Source organism: Ovis canadensis, chromosome 1 (genome assembly GCF_042477335.2).
Source record: "Ovis canadensis isolate MfBH-ARS-UI-01 breed Bighorn chromosome 1, ARS-UI_OviCan_v2, whole genome shotgun sequence".
NCBI classification, from domain to species: Eukaryota; Metazoa; Chordata; class Mammalia; order Artiodactyla; family Bovidae; genus Ovis; species Ovis canadensis.
In genome coordinates, this window is record NC_091245.1 from 1,066,634 (window position 1) to 1,087,862 (window position 21,229).

Here is a 21,229-nt window from a genome sequence, read left to right on the forward strand (position 1 = left end):
ATGAGGAGAAGGGGGTGACATATGATGAGATGGTTGGATAACGTCACCGACTCAATGGACTATGAGTTTGAGCAAACTCTGGGTGGCCGTGAAGGACGGTGTGCTGCAGCCCATGGGCTGAGAGCTGGACGTGACTGAGTGAATGAGCAGCAAAATTCTCTCTTCTGCAACAGGATAAATGAAAGCAACTTATGTGTCTACTAACATCTGTTGCAATGAAATAATGACCCCTGTGAAAGATTTCCTGAAGCTGGAAAGCTCCTGAGAGCAGTGATGGTGGGAGGTGCCAGGGGAGGGGGGGCGGGGGGTGTGCAGGGCATTACCAGAGCATCAGCCTCTGCTCCACCTCACGAAGGAAGCCTCTGTGGAACTCGTAGATGGGGTCGATGTTGGAGAAGAGCAAGGTCATCAGGTCTGCAGGCATGGCGTCCGCCTTGACCACCGCGCTCCGGAACCACTGCCGGGAGAGCTCAGGGTGACCCAGGAACCTCACAGCTTAGGTCATGCGGCACTGACTGCAGAGCCCCACGAGGACAGCTCAAATCAGTGCTGCGGCCAACCTCTTGGCTGGTCACCCAGTGTTCACAATATGACAGAACGATTCTGGATGAAAAGCTTCCAGGGATATGTCGCCAGGTTTACAAAGATTGGACCCAGTGCTGACCTGACTAGACATGTTTGAAGGCAAATATATTTAATAGAGCATATATGGCTCAGCTGGTTAAGAATCCGCCTGCAAGGTGGCAGACCTGGGTTTGATCCCTGGGTTGGGAAGATCCCCAGAGAAGGGAAAGGCTACCCACTCCAGTATCCTGGCCTGGAGAATTCCATGGGGTTGCAAAGAGTTGGACACGGCTGAGCGACTTTCACACTTCGCACACTCCGCACACATAGACATGCATACACGGATTTCGTGACAGCCAAGGGCAGCCTATCAGGAGGGGTTCTGTCTCTGACCTAGATTTAAGAAGCAGTCAGAAAATCAAAGCAACAAAGGATTTAGGTTTCATACCACGGTAATAACTTCTAAATCCTTCAGGCATGTTCGTTCTGTAGCGAGAATCTCCTTTGCTATGAAATATGCCTCGTCCGTAGGCACGCACTGCAAGAAGCGCAGACAGCGTGAGTGAACGCCCGCCGGCCACGTCACTGGCCGTCCTAACACGCCGTCTCTTCTGCTGAAATTAGCACTGTCGTGTGATCTTCACGTGTAATTCCTGAGTCACTTCTAAGTGAAAATATAAGCCCAGTTTTATCTCCCTCAGATGTTTTTCTCATATTATGTTATTCTTTTTGAGAAAATAATTGCTGCTTAAACGCTGGCATACCCTGAAACTAATTACTCATTCTGTGATGAGATTACTGTTCCGATGTCGCTCCCAGGACTGCAGCTGGTTCACACACAAATGCAGGCACACCTCAGAGAAGCTGCGGGTTGGGTTCCAGACCGCCACCGTCGAGCAAACATCAGAGTAGAGTGGGCCAGATCAACGTGCAGGGACAAGCCCCAGCGAGAGCGCTCCAGAGCGGGACGGGCAGGGCTGCACCCGAGTAGCAGGCCCCGCGCTCGCCTGGGCCGGGGGCTGTGCCTTGCCCCTGCAGGGCCCCATGCCACCCCGAGCAAGCCAAGGCCTGCTTGGCGGCCCCTCCTCCATGCTTTCCCACCGGTGCTCGCCCGGCCCTACTGTGTTTCTGCACGCTCACCCTCTGCTTCTCCACCAGGTGGAAGACTTGGGACTGACCCTCCAGTGTGAACTGTGGCAACAGGTACCTGGGACGTGCCAAGTGCAGAGGTCCCTGCCCTTGAGCAGACAGCCTCCCAGGAGGCAACAGGTAGGAAGCAACTCCAGCTGCTGAGGAAGTGACCCATCTGGGCAGCAAAGTGCACGGGATGGGAGCAGGTGGGGTAGAGGGTGGGTGGTCCAGGCCAGCTCAGAGGTCAAGGGTGGGGGTAGGTATGAGGTGAGAGAAGTGGTCGCCGGCGGGAAGGCAGGGTCTTTGGTGCCTATCTCAGCACATGGTGGTGTGCTGGCCCCAAGGTGAGTCTGGGGGCTGGGGCTGCTCAGGAGGTGCAAGGGAGGTGAGCCAGGGAGGGGGGGCCCACACATTCTGGAGGTCCGGGCCCAGGCAGGTGGAGGGGGTGAAAGAGTACGGCAGGGGTTAAAGTCCAAGGCTGCAGGCGATCAGCTTGGGGATGACGTGTGGTGGGGTCTGAGGCGTGCTGGGAAAGGGAGGCTGAGGGCCGGGGCTTCTTCCTGGGGCCTGAGACCAGCTCCCCTGCGGGCACCGAGTCAGGATGAGAAAGCCTGCAGGGAAATGCCCCGTCCAGGAGGGAGCGTTGCTGGGAGGTGGCGGTGCCCGGAAACAACCACAGCAGCATCACTGCCGAGGTCACAGCCGCACAGCGGGTGCCACCAGTTAGCGACAAGGGGCTGCCAGCAGCAGGGCGGCAGCAGTGGCTCATGGACGCCAGCCTGGGTAGCCAGGGCCAGCCCCGATTTCCAGATCGAAGAGCAGCTTCTAGGAAACTCAGTGGGGTGGACGCCAGCAACACCCCAAGGTCAGGGCCCAGGTCAGGGCAGAGGGAGGAGCCGAGCTTTGTTCCCGAAGAGCCCGAGGGGAGCCGGCCAACAGGCAGAGGGGCACCCGTTAGAGAGAGAGCACCAGCGCCGTTTCAGGCGTCCCAGTACTGTGGGGCCTCGCCAGTTTCCGCACAGTTAGTGGGAGACGCTGGTAGGGAAGGGCTTTCAGGCAGCAAGCTGGCACTGGGCTCCGGAGAGGACTGGGCAGCCCCCCGCCCCCACCGCACCCTGTGAGCTGGGCAGCCAGACACTGATGCCAGAGCCCAAGGTGGGCTAGGAGCACGGAGGCGGCCCCGGCCCCACGGGGGTCATCAGGGAGACTGGGGCTCCCTGCCTAAAGCTGGGGGCCCTGAGGCCAGGGTGCCCCTGCTTCAGGCCATGGCCTCGCTTGCGAGAGGCGTCTCTCCTTGATCCCTGGCTCTGCCTGCCAACCTCGCGCCTGCCCGACACTGAACTTGCAGGGGGGTGCCTCACCTTCTGCCACAGGCCCAGCCCCAGGACACCCCTCCGGGACCACCTCAGCCACAAGCCCCTGCTCCCCTGACCCCCGGGCCTCCTCCCAGCTCCTCCACTGTTAAACTGAAGCCAGTAGTTCGGGGAGCGGCGAGGCTGAGGTCTCCGGGATCCAGCCCCACACTTGGAACTAACAGATGCCAGGAACCATGAGAACAGCGGGGAGGCCCATCGTGGCGCGGAAGCCCCGAGGTGAGGGGAGGGTCTCAAGACTGGGGCGCCCCTGACCCCCGGTTCCCAGCAGCAAGCACCCCGGGGGCGCCCACCTTGCGTCTCGGCTCCTCCCGGTCGTCCGTCCTGGCTCCAGCGGCGTCAGCGAGGACGGGGCCCAGGAGGGGGCTGGGGCCCTGCGCGGCTGGGCCCTGGGGGCTCAGGCCTGGCGGGCTCCTCTGGGTGGAGGGAGAAGGCTGAGGACTCTCCACGGAAAGGCCTGGAAGTGAACGGGTGATGGGGGGCGATAAGGAAGGGCGGACCCGAAGGGCAGCACCGCCACCAGGCCCTTCCGGGGACGGCGGCGGCAGGCACGGCTCAGTGTGACCCCACTTCCCCAAGGAGCCTCCAGGGCGGCCTGGCCTCAGAGCAGGGAGGGGACCGCAGGTGGGCGAGGAGGAGGACAGGTGTGCTGAGGCCGACTCATTAACCCTGCCCCAGAAAGCTGGGTCGCTCAGAGTTACCTGCACGGTTCTCTACATCCCTGACTTGTTCATTGACAAGGACTTTACTCTGGCGTTGTAGAATCACCCCACAAAAGCAGCTGACACTCACTGTCCTTCCCTCCTTCAAGTGCTGTTTGCTCCTGATCACACTGAGGCCAAGTCTGCACCTTGTTCTATGTCATCCAACACTCTGTAATTCAAAGTTATCTCACCTATTTAGAAAAATCCTCAAAGGTTTATTTATAATGTTTTTCTATGAGAAATTAATAACTATTAAATGCCAAATTTGACAATTACCTTAAAGTAGAATTTCAGAGAAGACATTTAATTGGTGATTAAAAGCAACTTAAGATACCCTAACAAGTGCAGTGTGAAGGAGGTAGGTGCAGAGAACGCCCATGCTGTAGCCCCGCAGCCCCGCAGCGCGGCTCTCCTCCCAGCGGCCCGGTTTCACATTGACAAGCTCAGAGCCCTGGGGAGCCGGAGCTGGGACCCCACCCAGGGCTTCCGGGGACGGGCTCCCCAGGCCGGCTGGTAGAGCTGACCCCTGGGCTGCTCACACCACATGGATATAGACACAGACAAATGTTCACTGACACTGGAAAACCTGGACAGCGTAGAACAGAAACAGAGCCCGTTTATTAAAAGCTGCTTTCATTACATGTTTAACATCGGCTAAGCCACCTGAAAAGGACGTGACTTCCCCACGTCCCCTCCCGCCACGCCAAGCCCACAAGGTCATGTCTGCCCAAACACCCAAACACGGCTGCTTTGACCGGAGAAGAGGCTCGCCCCCCAGACGAGCTGTGAGGATCACACTCCAGAGTCCCTTCTGTCCCTCCTTAGCCTGGAGCCGCGTGATGAGACACCGCGACCCACGGAAACTTCAGAAAAGAGCACAGAAGCGGAGGCTCGAGAAGGAGGGGACACGTGAACACTGATGGCTGATTCACGTTCTCATGCGGCAGAAACCAGCAAAACATTGTGGAGCAGCCGTTCTCCAGTCAAAGAGGAAGAGGCTGCAGCATCTGCTGGCAAGGCGAGCGCCGGTTCTCCCCAGGCCTGCGCTCGAGGGCCGGCGCTCACACTCACTGGTCCTGAGAGCGAGTCCACGGGGCGGCCCCGCAGCCTCCCGCCCCGCGCAGCCCTCCTCCACGAGGCCGCTCACAGGAAGCTCGCGGTGCGGTTTACCAGAAGGTCTCACACAGAGGCTTTATTTTTGAGCAGCAGAAGGTGACAGGTGAGGGGCTGGTGGCGGCACTGACGCCTCCCACAGGCAGGCCAGGGTGGGCAGGGGTGGGCTCAGCAGGGGTGTCGACGGGCAGACGGCGCTAGCTCGGGGCGGGCGGCTCATTTGGAATCTCCTGTTTGGCTTGGGGGTGGTTAGAGCCACCATCTGGTATTGTCACTGTGGGCACAGCTGCCCTTGTATCTGTGGGCTCCACATCTGAGGGTTCAACCAGTGAGGACTGAATTTATTCGGGGGAGAACGTTCCAGAAAGCCGCGGAAGGCAGCAGGTCTACGCCTGTTCAGAGCACCGCCGGCACAGTGGGGGCTGTGCTCACAGGGAGTTCGGTGTCCGGGCGCGCGGCGGGGGGGGGGGGCCCTTCCTGCGGGGGGGCGCGCTCTCTCGGGGCCCTGGAGCCAGCCCCGTGACTGCCGGGCGACGGCTGCGCTTGCTACTCTGCAGACACCGCCAGCGCGTCCTCTAGTGACCAGACGAACGGCCACCGCAACCTGGCGTTGGGTGTTTACTTTCATTCAATCTGTCGGCTACAGTGAAACGTTGCAGGTCCCACCGACATCCGTTTTATCAACTCAGATGCCAGGAGATAAGATGAATACATCTGTGGGGAGCTGTCCTCAGGCACGTGGCAGGAAGCGTGTAACCACCCACACTCGAGGCTGTGGAGTGTGCGGGCCACTGTCCCTGTCGTGCAGTCCCCCGTGGGGCTGTGGCTTTGCCCGCCACTTCCAGGAGGGCCTGGGGTGTGTGAGCACTGCTCTGGACCCTGTGATGACCCAGGCACTGACCGTGGAAAATCCTGTCCACACAGACGACCTGCCTTAGTGCACAGGCTAACAGGCAGACAGGCAGCTCAAGTATTTTCAAGGTGCCACACATCACGTTTTAGCTTCCACAGGGTATGTGTGGCCCTAACCGGCATGGTGAAGAACCTTACATATCTGTTAACGCCGACCCCTGTGTGCAAGGGCTTCTACTGGCCGGGGCAGCGCAGCTGAGTGGAGGGACTCCTGCTCCAGGACCAACTGCTCACACATGGGGTGCGCTCCTGTTCCCCCGCGGCCTCGGGGACCCCCAGATCCTGCAGACGGGCCACGTCTGCAAATGGCATGTTGTGACAGGGCCCAAAAGCAAATGATTGGAGCAGGTGGACAGCTGCTGTCCCCCTAGAGGTCACAGCAGGCTCTGCTCTCAAAGCTGCAGGGCCAAGGCCTGAGTGTCTTCAGAAAAACCACTGAAAATGTAAAACTTTCATTTCAAACAGTCAGCAGGAAGCCACTCGGGAAGAGCGTTTTCTCCGTGGGCTCTATTTCCAATTGTTCCTAAGAATCCTCCCGCAGTGTCATCTTCTCCTGGGACCTTCTCCTGACCGCCTGACAGGGTTACAAAAGAGAGACGCCACATTTAGATGGGAAGCTTGGCTACTTTCACTTCGTACCTTTAAATGCTCTCCTTCAAAACCCAGTAATAAAATTATCTTGAAACCTTGTGCCTCACAGTGGAACGAGAGTCAGCTCCGGTTTGGTAAAGTCAAGGTAGAGTGTGAAGGTTAAGAAGGCGCAGGGCGCAAGCTGCAGCGGCACCTGGGTGGCTGGAAGGGCGGCCCCTCGGCCCGGAAGAGAAGGGGAGCGCCGGCCTCCTGACGCTCCAGGCAAACAGGACCCTGGGGTTGGCGGAAGCTGGGCCTGGCTCCATGTCTGGCCCAGGGTTTTCTGAGTCACTTTCAAGCAAAATGCAGCTCCTGAAGCAAAAGCTGCTCTGAGGGTTCCAAGCGCCACTCCCCTTCCTCCTGCTCTGTGTCCATCCTTCTCCCGAGGCTGACGCCGCAGTCCGCCCGTGGTGCCAACACTCAGGGGTGATATCTGTGTGCACGGCGTGTCCGGGGCGTCTCCCGGAGTTTCCTTCTAAGTACATATGACTCTTTCCTTGTTAAGGGAAGCAAGCATCCCAACCTACAGCTCAGTCCCACCCTGGGCCAACTGTCCGGCCGACGCCCGCTAGGTGTGGGGTCTTCTCTGTGGGACACTCCTGCTGGCCCAGGGAGCAGGCTCTAATAAATGACACCTTCTGTCTAAAGCTTGAGAAGCTGTGCCTTAACGATCCTCTGGAGCACTTGAGCACTGGAGGCAAGGTCCTGTACAGTAGGCAGTCTGCAGGGATGCCGCTGGGAGGGAGGCGAGGCCCGAGTGAACGCTCCTGGAGAGTGAGGCCACAGGGCTTTCACGCTCCTGACCGCTCGCCCTGGGGACTGACCAGGCTAACCTCTGGGGGTGCCGGAACCGAGGCACCAGTCAGGGACGGGGGTGGAGTCACAGGAGGGACCCACGCCCGTGACCCACTGTCCTCTCCTCTGAGGGCCGTGACCGCCTGCCGCAGGCTCCCAGGGAGCGTGGGCCAACAGAGGCCGCTCCAGAGCTGCGAGGCGCCCCCCACCCCCACCACACTGGGTGCCAGGTGCCCCCCGACCCCGGAGAGCAGGCGCCCCTCCCTAAGGCTCATGCTGCGGGCACTCTCCTCAGCCAGCCCCCAGGAGCAGCTGCGCGGGGCGACGGGGGCAGCTGCGCGGGACGAGAGGCGGGTGGCTCCTGCAGGCGCAGAGAGCTCTTGGTGGCCAAGGGGTCCCAGAATCTGAGCAGCTGCTTCACTTCAGCCCAAGGATTGTATTGGGGGGGTGTCTACTGACTGCGGGGAGGTGTCTATCTGACTGCAGGGAGGCAATAAAGGCCTCATTTTCAGAAGACGCCAACAGCATGTGTTCTGTGCCCGAGGACCACGTGGTTCCTCCCCGCCGTGGGGGCTCCTGCGGGCCCAGAGCGGCAGACTGCAGGCTTCCTGCACCCCTTCACCTGCTGATCACAGGGGCCATGGCAGGCCCAGGCGGGGCTGCTCAGGAAGGCAAGAGGCTCCCCCGCTGGCCTCCTGTGGGGAATCACCCCTCACGGCCACAGTGAGATAGTCTGAGGGCAGCGTGGGGCCGGCTGCCTGCAGTCACGGACGGACAGACATTGGTGGGACCAGAGGCGACACGGGCTGTCTCAGGGGTGGGCTTGGCACACGAGACGACCTTCAGTACATGTAAATCAAAACCACAGGCGAGCAGAGCATAGGGGGCTAAAAGGCCTAAAATCTGTAGCAAACGCTCTCTTATTTTACTGAGTCAACAAAAGATGTCTGAGCCAGTACATACCTGCAAATGCATAAATGGCAACTTCAACGGGAAACAAACTTTCAAGAACCACAAGCCAGGAAACGTCAACATGTCTTTAAAGAATAAGCAAGTTCAGATTCACAGGAAAATGCCAGCCCTTTCCTCCTCACTCCCGGGGACACAGACGCATTCACGCAAAAGGTGGCACCAGGAGATGCGGCCGGCAGGCACACGCTCTGGCCTGGGGCGAGGCTGGCACGGCCACGCGCACCTCCACAGCCTTAAGAACAGATGTGAGAAGGCCCATGTCGGGCGCTGCCGGAGCCCGGCCGTGTCCCTCCCCATTCTAAGGTGGGTTTGGTTATTCTGAACCAGGTGGGCCCTGCAGACGCAGACCTGGTGTCCGCATCACATGCCACGGGGTTGCAGCCTGCGTGCCCAGAGGATCAACCACCGCCCGCCGGGCGCTCAGCCACCCACGTGGCGTTGGGAGACGTGTCTGCGCTGGAAACGCTGCGACTTGGCCAAGATGACCGTGGGGACAGTGAATGGCTTTCACAGCAGGCTGTCCGCACAGCTTTTACTGCCCACACCTCGATCACTACCAGCCACAGTCTTAGAAACACAGGTTACCTGGCAGAAGGGCTGCGGGGATCCGTGGCTCGAGAAGGCATGGGGACGCACGGCACCCGCGTCTGCGCGGCCGGCCTGGCCAGACTGAGAACTGAGGGAAGGGAGCGTTGCCGGGAGCCCAGGCGGGGCCGTACCCCCAGCAGGGGTGCCCAGGCGAAGCACCGACTCGGGGCGGAGGCTGCCGGGCGGCACCCACACCTGCAGAGACGCCTGGGCAGCCCCTCCCGGCACCGCCAACGGGCCCTGCCCCTGAGGCAGACTCGACTTTCAGAAAACTGGCCTGTAAACATGGCTGTGCCACCAGGTGCAGCCAGAAAGCAGCGCAGATCTCAGGCACGTCCTCGGGGTTGGGGGAGCCGCCACCTCACCTGTCCACACACATGCCCAGCCAGGCCTCAAGACCACTTGTCGGGGGTGGGCTCGGTCAGATCCGGAGCAGCTGCGTCCAGCAGGCACCTGGCCTGAGGGAGGAGCTGGCGCTTGTATGAAAGGTAGAGCCCCCATGGCTCAGTGAGGCCCTGGGCGCCGGGTCTCCACAGGGAGCAGGTGCCCGTCAGCCCTAGCTGCTGCTCCTGGTTCTGCCTTCCCTGAGTGGATCACAGAGCATCCCCCAAGGCAGGCAGAGAGGACACGGCCCGGCCTCCATCGCAGGCTAACCCACCGCCTCCCCCAGGCAGAGCGGCCCCGGGGTCAGAGTCACGAAGGTGACTCCTCGGGTACCAGGCACCCTGGACCCTAAGGCCGTGGCACCCCTGCCCCAAGATCTGGGTCTCGGGGGGCTCCCTCAGGGTCTTGCACAGTCAGATCAGACAAAGGCACGACCTAATTAGTCCTGGGCAGCGTCTCAACTTAAAAAGCAGCGACAGGCATAAGGCACGTGTTCCACTCAAGGCCAACGTGAACCCGAACCAGCACCACTTGAAACGCATGGTTGGGCCGAATGAGAGCAAACGCTGGAGAATAAAGCTGCAGAGACAGGCTGGTCCCGAGGGCTGGCTGCAGACACGCGTCTGTCCCCACTCTGCTGCACAGCCTTCAGCACCGTAACAAGCACACCTTTTAATTTCTTGACGTATGAGAGGGAACAGAGAACCGGGGGGATGAAGAATACCCAGCCGTGACCACCAAATCACTTCCTACGCCAAAGCCGACTGCCTGAGCCCTCGCCCCAGAGCGGGCGGGGGTCGCCTGGAAGCGCTCAGGGCAGGCTCTCGCCCGTTGGCTCTCCAGGAATCAAATTCTTCACGTTATTCTGCAAACTGAAAACGAGTCTGTCTGCCCTGGCCTGCACAAAGGGGCTGCTGAAGAACAGGCTCACGTCTAGGGGGACCACGGCCTCGGAGCCCCACGAGTCTGTGTCCGAGCTGCTCGAGTCCTCAGCCGCCGTGGGCGGGTAGCTCAGCTGCTCTAACTGGTCCACGATGTCTGAAAACTGGAAGGCCGAGCTGGCCTCGGAGCGCACGGAGCAGGCGGGGAAGTTGGCCATGGAGCTGGCCCCGGACGGCGGGGCAGAGCCGGGTGTGTGTGCGGACAGGCCGCCGGGCAGGGGCGCGTTGCTCAGCGAGCTGGCCTCGGACTGGTTGTTCCGCAGAGAGCTGGTGTCAGACGGGCTCAGCAGGCGCTGCATCAGGCTGGCCTGCGCCTTCACCTCCAGCAGCTCCGAGGTGTCCAAGGGGTGCGCGTCTCTGAGGCTGCCCTCCTCGAACTCAAAGCCACAGCCCCCGTCCCCAGGGACCACCTCCGGGGAAGACCCTTCGGGGCTGGACAGGCCGGAGCCTGGGCTGAGGCCGCCGTAGGGGAAGGAGAAAGCCTCTGAGCCCCCGGCAAAGAAGGAGATGTCTGCAGGGTCGTCGTCTATGAATTCCTCGGACACCTGCAGCTGGGCGCTTGTCAATGTGAAAACCGGGCCCCCACCGTGGCCCGGTGGGCCGCACAGGTGCCCCCCCCTGGAGGAGGAACCCCCGGTCAGGGGCCCCTCACCACGGTCACCATGCCCTGCAGCCGGGTGCCCCCTGCCCACGCCCCCTGAATCTGGGCCTGAGGTGGGGCAGCTCAGCCCCTCAGGACTGTGGGGGCCACAGCTCTTCGCGCCCCAACCGAAGCCGACACCTTGGTGAGGCTGGAGCGCAGGCAGCCGGGGGCGCTGGGCCGTGGCCACGGAGCTCCTCTCTGCAGCTGGCCGCCGGGCGCCGGGTGCAGGGGGGCCTGTCTCGGAGCTGCTGCCGCCGACCTGGAAATCGCGTGGGCCCGGGGGAACTGGAGGGGACGCAGGGGCCGAGCAGAAGGAGGCGGCTGTGGGCGATGGCGTCACAGGAGTCGTCACAGCCTCGGAGAATGAGGTGCTCTGGGGCAGAACGAGAGGACAGGAGCGTGAGGCGGCAGGCCACGCTGGAGGGCTCAGCGCCCCGCGTGCCTCTCACGGCTCCTGCAGCGGAGGCGGCAGGCCACGCTGGAGGGCTGCACAGCACCCTGCGCGCCTCTCACGGTTCCTGCAGCGGTGACAGTCAGATCATTTCTCTACAAATAACAGGAACACAGATGCGGCCCGAAGTGGGCTCAGGACTGCCTGTTTTCGGTCCCTGTGACTCACTGTCCTCTACGTGCTCAGTACCACACCACTTCTGCCACTCAAGTCCCGAGTCTCCTTGGCACCTGGGTCACCCTGAAGTCCCCTGGGGTGTCTCTGGACACTGGCATCCCCTGGGGCTGGGCGGCTGCAGATGGGCTGAGCCACCCCTCAGCTAGCAAGGTGCCCCCAACCCGCCAGGGCTGCTGGGGGATGAGACGCGTGGGTGCATCCCAAGGTAAGTTCCTTTAATTTCAAAGATTTAACAAGGAATTCCTAAATAGAAAACATATCCCTAAGAGTTAAAGAATGCTTTTATTTAAAAACCCAATTAAAAAAAATTGGGGACACAGAAGTGTTACTGTGTGAGGTACACCTGCAGCTCTGTAAATACTATTAGAGTATGAAAGATAAAGGTGCAACAGGAACGAACAGCGTGCAGCAGTAACAACTATAGATACGAAACTACACAGCTGCACACAGAATTATGAACTACTACCACGTGAAAAGAGCAGGAGCCTACATGAAAATAGGCTTGCACGTGGCAGTCAGCACGCGGGGGTGAAGGCAGGGAAAGACGACCGCGAAGCTGGCCGGCACACAGAGCCGGCGACTCCCAGCCCACGCCCGGCGCCGCGGCCTCACGCCTCCTGGCAGCGCGCGAGGGGCCTGTGTGCGCCGCGCTTAGTGGCCGTGGCCGTGCCAGACACGCTGGTGCACACACTGCTCCTTGCTTTTTACCTTTAATGTGACAGCAAAATGCCCGCGGAGTGAACACAGCTTCACTGAGCAAATTGCCGCCCCCCGCCCCCCCTCCCCGGCCCCCCTCCCCGCCCCAGCTGGCATTATCAGCACTTCGCACTTTTATAGAAGTTGTATTTCTTAGCTGTTTTCCTGACAACAAAAAGCACTGTGTCCACTGCAGAAAACCAAGTCAAATGAGAAGCCCAAGAAGATGAAAACTGCCTGGGACCCGGTTGCTGGGAGACGACGTTCGCTGCTGCGAGGTTCAGTCCCTTGAGCACCCAGCCGTCTCTCTAAACCAGGAAGAGGTTCTCCATGGGTCACCGTGCAAACAGCCAGTGTCACTGCTGATGTTTCCTGAACGTGTCCTGCTCGGGCTCCACTCTGCTGAAACGGGCCTCTTAGTGGCTCCTGAGTCACCCAACAGGCTGCCACACCCAGACCAGCCCAGACGGCGGTCGCCGGGGCCTCCAGGATCACAAGCAACACCGTGACACGTGTCCGCCCACAAAGCTTCCTCTTCACTCAGGACTCCTTTCTGCAAACAGGGCCCCAGGACTGGAATTGGCACGTAAATGATGGGCTAACTTTAGGGTTCCCATTGCAGCCATGCCAGGCTATTCCCTAAAAGGGGATTGGAGACTACATCGGAGGCGTTTACGCAGAAGCACTAACCTGCCGTGGCAAGTCCACCTTGAGGGCACGGAGAGACATCCGGGTCTTGCTGTGTCTCCTGCAAGCAGAGGACAGGCGGTGAGCCCCACGCCCTGCTTGCCTGACCCCACTGCTTTTTTTTTCCATCTTCAGTGCATTTTAATAAGAATGCCATCATCAGAGGAGCTCCTGGAGCACACAGCGTTAGGGTGCCGAGCCCGTCTCTAAAGCAGCACGTGCTGCGCCCGTAAGGAAGGGCTCCCACGGAAACAGGCCGGGGTTTGTAAGACGCCCTGAGGCATCTAACTAGAAACGGCAGGATGACGGAAAACAAGACTGCAAGCAAAAATCCACGCGCAGAAGAGGCGGCATTAGGGGAGGGCCCCACACTCACAGAGCTTCAGGTCCACAGTCTAACACTGAGAACACCGTGCTCTGTAGAAACACCACGTCCAGGAGGAGCGAGGCAAACTGGAGCACGTGTCACCTGCATCTGAACAACTTAAGTGACAGTAAAACATGAGCCATCACCACGAAATGGAGCAGAAGAGACGGAGCCCAAGCGTCAAGACGCACATCTACACAGCGGAAGCGCCTTTCATTCAGGCAAAGCCTGAGGCACTTGAAATGCTGGCGTAAGCGCCCACACTCTGCATCGTGAGGACGAGAGCGCTCACCTTTCATACGGAGCCCTCTTCATCCCACCGCCTTTGACATAGTCAGCAAGCTGTTTCTGAGTTCTTCCACTGCAAACAAAATTCAGATTTTACAGGAAAGAATAAACGGGAATACACAGCACTGATTCTTCACAGAAGCAAAGGGAAAGTAAGACTTGCCCAGCCTGTCCTAACTTTACACGTGCATTTAAAAAGTATGCTTTGCATTAATAAGTGTAACCACTGTTCCAGGCGCCGTTAGGAGGCCCCTTCCCCACTGCTCTATTTGCTGCGCTTCCAGCGGTTCTGTGGCCACAGCCCATGCGGAACTCTCTGTCCGTGAGCCACGCGCACCCTGACTGGACGTTTGGGTTCTCAGTGCCACAAGGAGAGAGCTGCCCAGTGCGGCCGCTCACCTGTATCTGAAGGAGGAGCCTCTGCTGAAGAGGACGGCTTTAGCTTTCGGCTTGGGCTGATCAGAGAGTCTGAAGAAGGTGTGATGCTCCACACAGATCTTCCAGAAGCTCTTACATTCGTCTCTGCTGCCCAACACGAACTCCAGGGTGTCCTGGTAGGGCCCCTACGAGTGGGAAGGCAAAGGCTCGAGTGGCCACCGCAGGAAGAACATTTAGGAAGGCCGCAGGCTACTCCAAAGTTAGAAACTAGGGAGGTTTTCTTTCTGAAAGTTGTACACAGACTGCTGGTTCCGTTTATAGTTGAGAGGAGAAAAATACAGCGGAATATTTATTTGTAGAAATATCAGAGGAGTGCGGTCATCTAAGTCACAGGGCTAACATTTTGAAGCTTCTCTCTGAAACCTTTTCCCACGTTAGAGGAAACCAAGGCATCTTTCTGTGCTGGCTGACACATTGACCTGTCGTCACCCACTCACTTTCCTGTGGGCTTTCTGAGGGTGTTTTGGATGAGCAGGACACAGAGGTTTTCAGGCCCACAAGCATCACCATGAAGAAACCACTGCCGCATCTCTCATGGTTATTGCTCAGGATAAATTCCTAGAAATGTTACACTGAGCTCAAAAGCAACGCACGTTTCTGGACACGGTGATGTTCATTACCCAATCACCTTCCAAGAGAGTATAGCAGCAATACTCTAACTCCTATATTTGATCCCAAAAGTCTTAAGTGCTTAGGAACCGGTGTGACACATAACCCTGCCAGGCGTAAAACAGACACAGTTCAGAATCCTGCGCTAGTCCTCTCATTTCCCTGTCTCTGGGGAATGACTGCCAGAAACATTTTTGTTAACTTATAGAGGAAAAATCTAGCCTTTTACTTGCATTTTATAAGTGTTCTTGGCATTCTTTACACTTCTCTTTCATTCTTAGAAGAAATATTTGAATAACAATTAAGCTATCTGTCCACACTTTCTGCACAAAATAAGCACACTTGCAGGTCGCAGTGACCCTGGTTTGACAAAACCCCTGCTAATCCCCGGCCTCTGAGAAGCTTAGGGGTGGCCCCTCCCGGGACTGGCCCCTCCCGGGACTGGCCCAGGCTCTCGGCTCCGAGGTGAGGTTGAGCTGCAGCCCACAGGGCCCCCTCCCACAGCGGCTGGCTGATCCGTCTCCCAGCTTCCTGGCACAGTGGAACACCGTGAACATCTTAGAGTTGTCTCAAGTATTGGATTTTTTCCTCCCATCAGACTGTATAGACATTTACGTTTGTCCCTTTTTACTGCTGCCGCTGCTAAGTTGCTTCAGTCGTGTCCGACTCTGTAAATTTATATTTAATTATTAACTTACGGAGTCACAAAAGAAAGGAACATTTATTTTCTGAAAGTCAAGGCTTCCTCAGTTAGAACCACAGAAGGGTCAATTTCTGAGTCAAAGACACAGAATTCTGGAAACATCCTCCGTTCCTGCTGGACAGAAGCCCAGCACTAACTTGCTGCGGGGCTTCGGACCACAGCTAAACCCTCTGCACTACAGTGCTGCCACCCAAAAGAGGAGCGGCTGCAGGGAAGCTACAGTTCTCAGCAGCCCGGGAGCCCGTCAGCCGTGGACGCTCTCAGGCCACTCGGCCACCCCGGGCTGCCAGCACACCCTGAGGCGGGCCCCGCTGGGCAGGTCTCCCCAGAGCCCACCCCCAGCCACCTACCCTGTTCTCACATTCCCTTGTGCGTTATGCTGAAATGACACACAAACAATTAACCACTGAGCGGAGGGGACGGTCCCTCAACTTCAGGGGCTCTCGTGATGGCACTCACATGGACCTCCGGGTGGAGTTTGATGAGAAACCTTTTCCTCTTGAAGCTGAGCTTTCGGAGCCTGGACCAGTTGAAAGTGTTGATTCTGGTGCTGCTCTAAAACCCAAGAGACGGACGCTGAGTAACGGCACACGTGTAATCCAGACGCACACACACGCTTTCTCATGAGACAGAGGTGTGAGTTACAGCCTTGCTAGAAAGCGCAGCATTATATTCAGAAGCAAATTATATTTAGAACTCATTATACAGTTGTTACATTCAAAATGACAATTAAAATGTCAATACTAAACATACTAATCTGTTTTAAGAAGAACACTTTATTGCTCTGATAAAGCTCTGATAAACTTTTTTTTGTCAGTGTTAACAGTGAACATTTTGCAGCCATCCCAGCAAGGACAGCGCTCTGGAGGGACTTGGGGGTGGAGGGATGGAGGAGAGCTGAGTTTCTCAGCGAAGGAAAGAGAGGAGGATGGAGTGATCCCAGGGGTGCGTAATGGACCCAGAGCCGGGGCTGAACTCCGGACTCCCCAGACAGAGTGAGCGCTGGGGCCCAGACCCCGGCTTCTAAACACTCTTCACCTTGGAGACTGGGACTGTCTGCTCTTCCAGGGTGGGGCAGGCAAGGAACAAAGGAACCTCGACCATGTTATTGTGTGAGAAAGTAAGTAAGTGCTGAGAAAGGGTGGGGAGATGCCGAAAGGCACAGACGTCACCTGAGGGGCGATTTAAAGACCAACAGAAACAATAACAGCAGACCAAACATCAGATCACAGCCCGCGGAGCAGGAGGACCAGGAGACAGTGCACGCGTCCACAGAGACGAGATAAAGCAGACAACCCGAATCACAACCCGCGGAGCAGGAGGACCAGGAGACAGTGCACGCGTCCACAGAGACGAGATAAAGCAGACAACCCGAATCACAACCCGAGTAGCAGAAGACCAGGAGACAGTCCACAGGATGAGAAAGCCCCTCGAGCAGCCTGAATAATGGCATTTTAAAAGCGGCCTTTCGGCCACCGTGAGGGAAGTTCAGTCTTAAAGTATCTCTCCACAAATACCAACTACAAAGGACAAAAGTCTCCTTGCGGGCTTCCCTGGTGGTGCAGTGGATAAGAACCCACCTGCCAAAGCAGGGCCCACGGGCTCCATCCCCAGTCTGGGAGGACCACGTGTGCCACCGAGTAGCTGAAACGCACCGCCACTCCCGAGCCTGGGCACAGCAGCGAGGAGGAGGCCTGCTCACCACGGCCGGAGAAGGCCCGAGCGCAGCGGCAGAGACCCAGTGCGGCCAACCAGCAAAGACACAGCCTGTGGGAAGGCAGCTTGCAGCGAAGAAGCCTGTCCGCGCCTTCCGAGCAGGTGCCAGATGCCGCCCCCGGCAGGGACGGACAGCGCACCCCCCGGCCCGTGACTCGCTGCCCAGGCAGCTTAGTCTCAGCAGCAGCCGGGCCGGGCAGGCCCACGTCACGAATGACTGACCCGGACCTTCTGAGGCACCGCAGCTGTGAGGACAAGGAGAGGAGGGAGACACTTCCCGCTGACGATCCCGGGCAGACCCTGGCTGGGCGGAGCAGCTCAGCCTGGGTGGCAGCATCTGAGATCATGAGGCGGGCGCGCCTGGGGCACCCGGGTGGGGGTCCCCGGTGAAGGGGCTCGCAGTACACTCTTGTACTTGTCTGAACTTGAAAAAGCTTTTCAGAATAAAAACTCTGAATGTGTGGAAACACTCTCTGGCATTTTCTTTTCTGTCCTTGGTCTTCGTGACCATTTACTCTTTTCCACAAACTCAGGATGGGGGAACGGCAAGATGAAGAACGCTCTCCATTCAAGATACAAGCCCAGCACTTTAGCCGTAAGGCAGGCTTGGAAACACGCACAACACAGACAGGCTCCGAAACGAGGGCACGCAGAGGCGCCGAGGCCGGTCCCAGGGAGGGGCAGAGGAGGCGTGTCCGCGGACAGAGGCAGAGGGTCAGCGAAGCCGGGCGCGGCGGGACCAGGGCCCGGGAGGGCGGCGTCGACGTGTTCTGGAATCGGGGCAACAGCTGCACGATTCTGCGAGTATATTAATACTGGAAACGCTGACTTATACTTCTGAAGGGTGGGCTTCACGTTCTGTGAATTCCATCTCAATTCCTTGCATTCCTAAGAGATGTCCCTGAGATCCCGACTCAAACGTCAGCCCCCACCTCCCTGCGCGGCCGACAAGCAGTCACTCCACCTGTGGCTCAGAATGAGACACAGGAGGCTTCTCAACTCCATCCTCAAAACCAGCAAACCTTAAAACATCAACAGAAGGGAAGGCCGCACCTCAGCTCCCGGCCCTGGACGCAGGGGCTCACGGGAGGCGGGAAGAGGGCCTGTCCACACCGCTGGCCCACGCCGCTGTCTGCCTGGACCGCACCCCGCGGGACCGCGTCCACCCCTCCCTACGGTCCCCCCAAGTCTGACCTGTGCTGTTGATCATGTGAGCGCTGCTCGCAAACTGGGCAGGGGTGGATCACAACTGCATTTTCCTCCTATATATGTAATGCTCCCAGAGCTGCTAACTGTCTCTCCATAATTTTCTACGTGCCCGTCACTGGTTCAGCTCAAAACTTCCCTGCAGACCTTTAAAACTCTTCAATGTGATCTCACCATGACATCTCTGACCGGCTTTTTTTTTGGTTGTGCCATAGGACTTGCAGGATCTCAGTTCCCTGACAAGGGAATGAACCTGGGACCCAGGGATTGAACAGGAGACATGGGTTCGATCCCTGGAAGGGAAGATCCCCTGGAGGAGGAAATGGCAACCCACTCCAGTATTTTTGCCTGGAAAATCCCATGGACAGAGGAGCCTGGCGGGCTGCAGTCCATGAGGACAGGAAGAGTTGGACACGACTGAGCTCGTGTGCACACACACGCCCCACAGCAGCGCAGGCGCTGAGCCCTCACCTCTGGGGCCCCAGGGGACTCTCGCGCAGGCCCGCTTCTTTCCTGGCAGTCTCCCGGAGCCCCTGCGTCCTTCTGCTGACACAGGATCTCCGCATCCGGGCATGGCCACCCCCTCCACTCCTCAACACGCCGGCCTGTGTCCTCGGCTCCCACCTGGGTCCTCTCCTGCACCTTCGGCCTCAGAAGGCTGCACGGGGACTGAGTTTTCTGAAGAGCAGCGTGTCTGGAAATTCTTCTACTTTCTTCTTGGGTAGGAGTCTGGCTGCACAGGTGCTGGAAATGACTTTTTTTCACATTTAGAACCTCCATCCAGCAGTGTCCAGCCCGGCGGCATTTCATGCCTCCCCGCCTCTCCCCAGGAAGCCCTCTGATCTTCTGTGTTCTGACGTCTCAGATGGACAAGTCCTGCCAGATCTCCCTTCACTGGGAGTAAAGCCTGTGGGCACCTTCCACCTGGAAACCCGCGCCTGGAGGTTTGGACGCTTCTCCTCCAGTAACGTCTGCAGCAATTCCTCCGCTGCCGTTTGGGTCCGGCCTCTAGAATCCAGGGTGCTGGGCCGCCTGGGCGCTGCGGGAGTTCCCTCCCCTCTCTCCGTCTCTCACCCTCTGTCTCTCTCTGCTTTGTGGGGCTCTCAGCCTCCCAGGCCTCCTGCTGCCAGCCTGCGCCTCTCCGGGCCGCTGTGTCCCTGCGCCTGGCTGGCTCTCGCTTCAGGGTGTGGGCTTTTACTTCTGAGGCTTCTTCGAGAAGGCCTGGCGCACACACTCAAGATTGGTGGTGACCCTGCTTGGAGCAAGTCTATGGGCACCGTTTTCCCAGCAGCGCTCACTCACTTCTCTGTACCACATTTTGGGAATTCTCACAGTATTTCAAACCTCTTATTACACCTGCTAAGGTATTTGTCATCAGTGATCTTCGACATTACTTCTGCAAAGGGACATGAAGTACAGTAATATACTAACAAGGCACCCACCTGAGTCCAGACTTAGCGTTCCCCTCTCCCCTCTGTCTTCCCTGGTGGCTCAGACGGTAAAGCGTCTGCCTACAGTGCGGGGGACCGGGGTTCAATTCCTGGGTCGGGAAAATCTCCTGGGGAAGGAAATGGCAACCCGCTCCAGTACTCTTGCCTGGAGAATCCCATGGACGGAGGAACCTGGGAGGCCACAGTCCATGGGGTCGCAGACAGTCGGACACGACACGACTGAGCGACTTCACTTTCACTTTCTTTCTCTCCTCTTCTGAAAGCCTGCTGACTCTAGTCACCATCCAAGGGGTGCCGACGCCAGCTTTTCCACAGGGAATAAATCGTGTGTGTGTGTGTGTGTGCGTGTGTGTGTGTGTGATTTCCTCCCTTTTCCCCACAAGAGGCAGCAAGTCACACACACAGCTCTGAGCACTCTCTCCCTGTAGCAGCGCATCTCAAAGGCCGTCCCGTTTCTTAGGACAGCGCCTGCATCCTCGGGACAGGTGGCCAGTGACCCCGTGACGTGGGTGCAGCACCGTGTGCGTTGTAACCAGCCCTCTAACAGTTAATTACCAATATTTTACTATGACAAACCAGGCAGAGCAGAAACTCACAAGAGAGAGTCTACGCTCATGCTGAAGCTGTGCCTGCTCCCTGGGGACGAGGCGTGGGGCAGAGAGGCTTTCCTGCTTTCGCACCTCCTCCAGCCCCGAGTTTCTGCTTCTCTGAGTCTCTTCTTCTCACAAGTTTGACACCTGCCCTGCAAATACCATCTTCCTTGGAAAGAAGGCTTTCCTCAAGTCCCTGGTTCTCCCTGTCACCGTCTAAGTTCAGCAGGAGGCCCCAGGTGTGCCAAGTCAGGGACCGTCTGGTAAGCCCTGGCCAGGCACCGCCAGGGGACGCTGGTCTATGGGGCACTAGGCAAGGCCCAGCGTCTCTCCAAGGATGCTTATTAGTTGAAACAGAGAGAGCAATAACGATGCAGGGGAAGAGCCAGAAAGCATGGGGTCAGCGTTCGCGTCGCCAGAGAGGCCAGGTGGTGCCCGAGGTCATCCCCGAGGGGTCATGTGTCCCCTGCACGTGGCCCAGCTGGGCACCGTCCCTGACTCTAGCCACAGGAAAACGGTGCCCGGACTGGTCCACTGTTTCGGGTCACAGGCAGCGGCAGCATGACAGCTGAACATTATGGCTACTTCTAGACTGCATCCTGGCCTGCAGGAAAACAGGAGCTGCGTGGACACGCCTGGCCAGGTGACAAGGGGGGCAGACCCGTAGATTGAGGGGCCTCAGTGAGAGCTGCACAGCAGCCCCGACAGGGCGTGGTCTCCTCCTGGGGAGCACACAGACGCTCTCAGGGGAAAGGGCCTTGCGAGGGCAGCGTACCCTCAAGGCTTCAGAAAGTGCGTGTGTGTCTGTGTGTGTCTCTGTGTATATGTGTGCACACGTCTCTCTCTGTGTGTATGCGTGTGCCTGTCTGTGCGTGTACAGCTCCCCAGGTAGTGTTAGTGGTAAAGCGCCCACCCGCCAGTGTGGAAGGCCTGAGAGGTGTGGGCTTTATCCCTGGGTTGGGAAGGTCCCCGGGAAGAGGGCAGGGCAGCCCACTGCAGCACTCTTGCCTGGAGAGCCCCATGGGCAGAGGGGCCGGGGGGCTACAGTCCATGGGGTCGTGAGGAGCCAGACGTGCTGGCAGCGGCCCAGCACTCACTGT

General features: G+C 58.4%; 1 protein-coding gene across 2 annotated transcripts in view; it reads right to left on the minus strand.

Moving 5' to 3' along the window:
• The window catches only part of FARP2 (FERM, ARH/RhoGEF and pleckstrin domain protein 2), a 100,971-nt gene that overhangs the window by 16,486 nt on the left and 63,256 nt on the right, over positions 1 to 21,229 (minus strand). For both annotated transcript variants that reach the window (XM_069583198.1, XM_069583200.1), the window contains 8 exons: positions 15,626 to 15,721; positions 13,816 to 13,979; positions 13,421 to 13,489; positions 12,765 to 12,822; positions 10,889 to 11,123; positions 3,362 to 3,525; positions 1,013 to 1,102; positions 324 to 457 (listed from right to left, as the gene is read on the minus strand). In XM_069583198.1, the coding sequence (XP_069439299.1) occupies positions 324 to 457; positions 1,013 to 1,102; positions 3,362 to 3,525; positions 10,889 to 11,123; positions 12,765 to 12,822; positions 13,421 to 13,489; positions 13,816 to 13,979; positions 15,626 to 15,721 (1,010 nt within the window). The remainder of the gene's footprint in view (positions 1 to 323; positions 458 to 1,012; positions 1,103 to 3,361; positions 3,526 to 10,888; positions 11,124 to 12,764; positions 12,823 to 13,420; positions 13,490 to 13,815; positions 13,980 to 15,625; positions 15,722 to 21,229) is intronic.